Here is a 7,205-nt window from a genome sequence, read left to right on the forward strand (position 1 = left end):
TCAGACTATCATGTCACACAATGCATTCATATGAACTTAATTCATAGCCAAGTATAGCCAACCGCCACAAAACACAAACAGCCACATAAGCACTAATAACCTTATAAACGCCAGCATCCACGACACAATTGTTTGCATAAATCAAGAAAATCAAGAAGCAGAACTAACTAGAGCAGCTCTACATGCACAACCTCATTGTTAACAAGCGCATCAAATCCTCGAATTATACATGTAAATGATAACATTCATTATTGACGACATTGGTTCACTTAAATAAAGCTAAGAACGCCATATCTTGTACACACAACACACATACACACATAACACACATATGCACACAACACATACACAACACACATACACAATATATAACGTAGGTGGTCTTACATGTATTTATATATAACTGTATTTCTATTTAAATATAACTGAACAAATAAATAAAAACGTATTTGTTTGTTTGTAGGTAGCCTACAGAAATATTGACTAAGGAGCAGCGCAAAAATACTTTTGAAACTCGATAGAATTTGTAATTTATAAAAATCTGTCGGCGCTTAACTTTTGTGTTTGTCGTCACTTGCGCTGTGAACCGATTAGAGGATTGTTTCACAAATAGTTCCACGTTTTAATTGAAGCAAGCCATAATTTGATCCATTGTAAGCAGATAAGAAAAAGAATTTTTAAAATCTCACTTACTCTTTCCATTTGTTTCCATTTTATTCACATCAATTTTTTTAAATAAGAAAAAGGTATATAAATTCACAACGTACTCATCTGCCGGCTAAGCCTTTCAGTTTTATGGTCACTTTATTCTTCAGTTACATTTAAACTTTGAATTAAAATTTTTTTTCAATTCAAAGTGAAAAGGTATACAGAGAAAAATTTCAAATTTACAAAAGTTTTCATACAAATTCGTTGTAAACATCGGTGCACTCGTCTTTCCACATGTCTGTGGAAAATATTTTTATTGTCTCTACGCCACATTATTGTCTGTAAATGTTTATAGAAAGATAGATACTTGGTGTATTTTGAGTTTGGCAAGGTCAAAGACCAATAAAAATTTTGTTTAATCGCTCTTTTAATAGTTATTTTATTATTATTCTTAAAAAAATATTACTATTCTCAAGTCATTTATTCTTGAACCAGTTAAGATTTATAAAAAAACTTTTAAACATAATAAAAATAAATTTACTTATCAGTATGACGTGCCAATGGGATGCTTACACGCACGCATGTTAGCATTTCCAAGTGTCCGTACGGACGAACATACTACAACTGCAAGCCGGATGCCCACTGGCGGAAAAAATCAGTGAAGTGAAGGAATGAGTGGGCCGTGATTAAAATTTGTATTGATTTCTGAATGAATGTATTCATCAAGCTTCTCTATTCAGACTTGAACGCGATGGAAACCCGTGGAAAATATGATGACACGTTTGTCGTGATCATGATACGGGGTTGGGTTAATTTGTGATGGTGCCAAAGTAGGCTATGACGTGTGAGATGATGGTCTGTATGGTAGAAGTTGCTAAATTTTCAACAAGGTACCCTGGTGGCCACTGATAAAAACTTCAATTGTTTCAATTTTTATGACTGTAGATTACTAAAATTACAATCCTGATAACTTTCCTTGCAGTATTGTAGATAAACTAATTGCGATAAAAATGTTTTTCATAAGTCAGGTGGTCTGTTGTCTATTTCATGGCACAAAATAACGTTTTATTTTCATAATCTTAAAATATTGTTTTTACAGTATAAATTTTTAATATTCAATAACAAATTTGAAATATTTTAATAATTTGTAAACTAATAAAACTACAAATTCACACTATTTAGAAAAGATTTGAATTTAAATTCAAATAAAAATTTTCACTACATCAACTTGAAATAAAAAAAAACCTTTTATTAATAGTTAGTCTGATATGTTGAAATATTTATCAGGCATAAAACTAACTATTTGCTGAGGTGAAAAGTTGCTAAAAGCATTTCGCCGCACAATCTGCTCATTGTTGCCGTAAAAAATTTTGCCGGTAAAGTTCTTCTGAGATTTTGTTTTACGACTCTGAGACTTTTACAGTTTGCCGTTTAAATATTAAATATTTTTTGCGAAAAATTATTGAAAAATGTATGAAAAGTAGACCAATACTTTTTGTTGTTACTGCTAAAGTCAAATTTTTATTAGTTGACTTAGTTAATTTTTATTAGTTTTATTAGTTAATAAATAAAACAAACTGTCAGGTCGATCGAACTAATATTGAGAAACATTGGACATTGTCGACACTCTACTGCAGCTAACATGCCGATGGTCGTTGGTTAGTTTGTTTGTTTGCTTAAGTTCTGTTCTGTCTGTTTGTTTAGTTGTTTATTCATTTGTTTGTTTGAACATTGTTTCTTGAGTTAGAGTCGTTAGAGGATTGAGTATACAAATGATGACAAAGATGATCGTGACAACATCATTTATAATACCGGTTAAGTACTATGTGCGTTAACGATGATGGTGGTGATCAACCGATAGTAATACAAATTAAAAATAGTTGATGAAAGAAATTTTAAAAGTGTTGACATTCTGACGATGATGATGATGGTATTGTTGAGGACAGTGAACAATGATAACAATATGATGACAATATTAACAATGATAACCAAAATAAATAATAATATTATGCTGGTGATTTTAAAATATTTACTATGATAAATGCAAAACCTTAAAAATGGAGAAAAAACGATAAGATACGTAAAAGAACTGGCTGCTATGGAAAAACTAATTTCCTATTCTCTGTACAATAAAACTGATAAGGTGTCCAAATAACGTAGAAAAGCATTCGACAATGACAACCGAAGTAATAATCATCACAAGAATTAATGAAACGGTGATACAAAAATGTTATTTTTATTTTATTCATATATTTATTCAATCATTCATTTTTGTTAATTTATTTATTTATCAGTCATAAAAACAAATTTATCATCTTGTCAATCACAAAAACATCATTTGTTTTTGTGAACAAATATATTAAAAAAACATTTTTAGCTAGCCAGACCGAACTAAATTAATAGTTGACAAGTCGACCGGAGAAAAGATTGATGACATCCAAAAAACAACAAAACAATTTCCACCAAAAAACAATAACCAACAAATAATAATAAAAAAATAAAAACACAAACCAACAAATAAACAAGCAACAGAGCAAATAACAAACAGCAGATAACAAAACTCCATTCATCAATCACAGAAACAAATTAATATGATCACTGTCCTGTCGGCTCAGTCGTTACAAACGAACTGCAAGTCAGTCATCTATTGTTCGCGTCAACGTTTGAAGAATTGTTAGAATGAATAAGAGCATTTTTGTGTGAAGTTGTGTGCTTATTTGTGTGCTTGTTTCAGGTAGATCAATAATCACTAACATGAAATCTTCCTATATAAACAAAACGAATCACACGAACCTGCATAATATCTGAAATCTGTCTGGTGTAACTTTTGTATATGACAGAGTCAGTTGGTCTCTCAACAATCTTGATGTTTTCCAAGTTCTTCGGTGCGTGTTTAAATCTAGAAGGATTTTTATGTTGTGGTTCAATTTTCTAATTAAAATAAATTCAAACCAGTGAATTTTTAAAATTGGCTTCGGTTTCTTTAAAAAGAAAAACTTTTATTGGTTAACATTTTGATACATAACTTTTATAACTAAAATCAGTAATTTTCATACAATCAACCAACCAATCAACCAGCTAACCAACTATCTAGCCAACCAACTATCTAGCCAGCTAGCCAACCAACTATCTAGCCAGCCAGCCAACTAACCAACCAACCAATCAACCATCCAACTATCTAGCCAACCGATCAGCCAATCATTTAACCTGGGCTCTCTAGGTTGCAGTATCCTAATGTGTCTCCACTTGTGCAGGAAGGTAACCATGGCAACCAGCCAGACCGCCATGATGAGAAATATGATGCAACCCTCCCCAACACTCAGCACGTTGTTGCTGGTGGTGATAATGTTGTTGGTGTTCGTGTTGTTGTTGCCGGATGAAATGTTGCTCGTTGCAGATGAGCTTGCGGGAAATGATTCTGTTTAGCAAAAATTAGGTATGCATTCGTTAGGCAGTTATTTCATTTCAAAATAGGCGTTATTCATCACAGTGTGGAAGGTTAACTTACTTATGAACGTTTTATATGATTGAACATCTTTTAATAATAATGTTGGTAGTGTTAGGTTTGTCGGCTAAAAAGTTGCGAAAAATATAATTTTTCGTTTGTATTGGTGCTGCGTTTTTGTGGTTGGCTGTTCCCTTTCATGTTGTTCTGTTGATAAAACCAATAAATATTATTGGGATGTTTTTCTGCCTTCTGCTCAGGAGATTGTTTGCTGATATAAAAAAATTTACACGGCCAATCTATTAGATCATTATTGGATGGTCGTTGTATGTTTTGCAGGGTCAAGAGATTCTTTATGCAGTTTATTAGGCCCTGATGATAAATAATTAAATATATTATTGTTGTTTTTGTTGTTTAAATGTTCACATATAGTCCACATAGTCCAATGGAGTTTATAGTCCAGAGATAATTTGCAGATTGATAGAGAGATAGCGCGAATGAAAGAGAGCTCGCGCAAAATGATTGCTAGTCGACGATCGGCTTTTAAAAGCATATTGAATGGGAGTTCAATAAACTGGCATAATTCATCAGGACCTATCATCATGCAGCGGCCTTGTTTAACGTTAATATAATGCTTAGTATGTATATATGGAAAATATAACAAAAGTTGATTGCACGATTTTATTTATAAAAGTTCTTTCAAAATTATCCGCTCTAAATAAAAGTAAAGTAATTAAATATTCAAAATGGAGGAATGGAGGCCCGCTACGATGGCCAGATAAGTTAAATATCGGTTTGAGATCATTTCTCAAGAACATAACTTGTGACCATTTTCTGAAAAAAGAAAACAAATAATGACGTAACATTTGAACGTACGATGCCAAAGACGTACATTTAATGGATGGATGAGGAGTAGCAGTTGTTGTGTGCGTCGTTGTTTTCATATTTGTGTGCTCATAATTTGCGTTCAGAATCAGGTATATAAACAAAAGAAACATGTTTGTCATTTTAAACTGTTTATGTAGAATTATAATCTCAGTTCGTAATGTTTAACTTTTAAAAGAATGTCAAATTTCAAATTTTAAAATTAGCCAAAACTAAAAAATAGTAGACGATCGTGTGCATGTTAACTGAAAACTTTTTAACATCAAACTCTTTTTTTTAAATTTATTTTTTAAAAATTGTTGTTGACAAATTTGATTTCATGGCGTGATTATATAGTCGACCTTTTAATATATTGTGATTTGAAATGTTTTTCACTGACGCAAATTTTGTTTACTTTTAGGCACCTGGAATAAGATTAAAAAAATTTTAATAAGATAAAATTACTTCGCAATTTGCTACAAAAAATTTTGTCACGATAATTCTATGAATTTAATTGAAACTTTTTATTTGTAATTATGCCGCTAGCCAATTTCCTTTTCCTTATGTATTCCCACTTAACTCTATAGATTATATTTTTTATAGTTTATTTTATTTTTGTTTTTATAACAAGTTCATCCAAAATTTCACAACATTATTTTATAAAAAATGAATAAAAAAATACACAGACTTTCATAATTTGGTCCCAATTCATCATACGTATACTGCATGTTCATGTTCATTTGATGCTCGTTTGTGTAATTATTGTTGTTGTGGTCGATGAAGTCGTAGTTGTTAATGTCGTAGTTGGTGTCATCGTTGTTGCTGCTGATGTTGTCATTGTTGTTGTCATTGTTGTTGTAGTATCCTTCGTGCTGATAATAAATGTCATCATTCACATCGTTAATGTTGCTAGTGTTTCTATGTTGAGACATTTCAATAGTTTCACGTTCTGCCGGCTTGACCTCTTAGAAATTGACCATCGGCTGTCTGCAACTAACAAATCTTCATAAAATTCATTTTCAGTCGCCCTGTTTTTAATTTTGTAGTCAGCTACATGATCGAGACATAAACCAAAAAAAAGTATGACAAATGAACAAGAAACTTGACAATTAAATATCAATTATTTAATGAATAATGCATAATTAGGGTGGGCAAACTACTACATGCGGCGCGAGAAGCTACTTTATGCAGCCAGAGAGGCCTTGTTCGCCGAAATAAAGGTCGTCAACCAGACATTATGACCAAAGAAAAGGATTCACAAATCTTAAAAAACTTCTCCCCCGGGTCGAAAAAATTTGCTCTTTAAGTACAATGCGGCCCTCACAGCAAAAAGTTTGCCCACCCCTGGTATGGTATAAGTCTTTGTATGGTAATACCGCTTTCTTTTCTTTTGGAATATTTTAAATTAATTTTAATATTGTTTTTTTGCTGGTATATTTATTTATTATTTTTTGTACTATTGAGGTGACGTACATTCCGATACATTGCTGACGTTATTGCTTTCATATAACTGATGCATGTTTGCGTCGCAGTATAGATCCCATTAATGTGATTGCCAGAGCTGATGATGGTCTTATGTATGTTTTGTGGTATTGTATGCAAGATGATTGTATTGTATATGTTGTTGGTATTGTATATGTTGTTGGTATTGTATATGTTGTTGGTATTGTGTATGTTGTTGGTATTGTATATGTTTTTAGTATTGAATATTTTCTTTGTATTGTATAGGTAGTCGGTTTTGTATATATATATATATATATATATATATATATATATATATATATGTTGCTTGTATTTCTGAAGATGATGTCGTTGTCAATTTTTATGATTGCAGTGCAAATGTTATGGAGGCTGTCTTTGCCTGTGTAGACGCTGAATTGTTTAGTAAATGAGAATGATGAAGATGAGCATGTAATGAAAAAGATGAGGACGACGACGACGATGATGGGGATGATGATATTTAGAATGTTGACGGTGATATTAATAACAAATGGCTTCTATCGCTGAAACTACGGCAGACGTGATACAGTAATCATTTCCTCTGCTACATTCTATCCATCAAAATTTTTTCTCGACGAACCAAAATAGAACTGAGACGTGTATTTTCGTGTGCTAGTGTTGCTCTGCATTAGAGATGTTTTTTATCTTGTAATGGATGTCCAAATGTTGCGTGTTAACAAAAATACTTATTTTTTTTTGTTATTTCTACCTGTTAAACTAAATTTTGACTTTCAATTAGCTAGCTATA

General features: G+C 31.8%; 1 protein-coding gene across 1 annotated transcript; it reads right to left on the reverse strand.

Moving 5' to 3' along the window:
* Positions 1 to 1,906: 1,906 nt before the first annotated feature.
* HELRODRAFT_163442 (hypothetical protein) lies at positions 1,907 to 6,476 on the reverse strand (the record flags this gene model as incomplete). The annotated part of the gene is made up of 6 exons (XM_009027307.1): positions 1,907 to 2,062; positions 3,442 to 3,579; positions 3,921 to 4,066; positions 5,646 to 5,829; positions 6,231 to 6,344; positions 6,450 to 6,476. 6 exons carry the CDS (start codon positions 6,474 to 6,476, stop codon positions 1,907 to 1,909), a joined length of 765 nt encoding a protein of 254 aa, XP_009025555.1.
* Positions 6,477 to 7,205: the final 729 nt, after the last annotated feature.

The sequence above is a fragment of the Helobdella robusta genome (assembly GCF_000326865.2).
Source record: "Helobdella robusta unplaced genomic scaffold HELROscaffold_5, whole genome shotgun sequence".
In the NCBI taxonomy this organism is placed as follows: Eukaryota; Metazoa; Annelida; class Clitellata; order Rhynchobdellida; family Glossiphoniidae; genus Helobdella; species Helobdella robusta.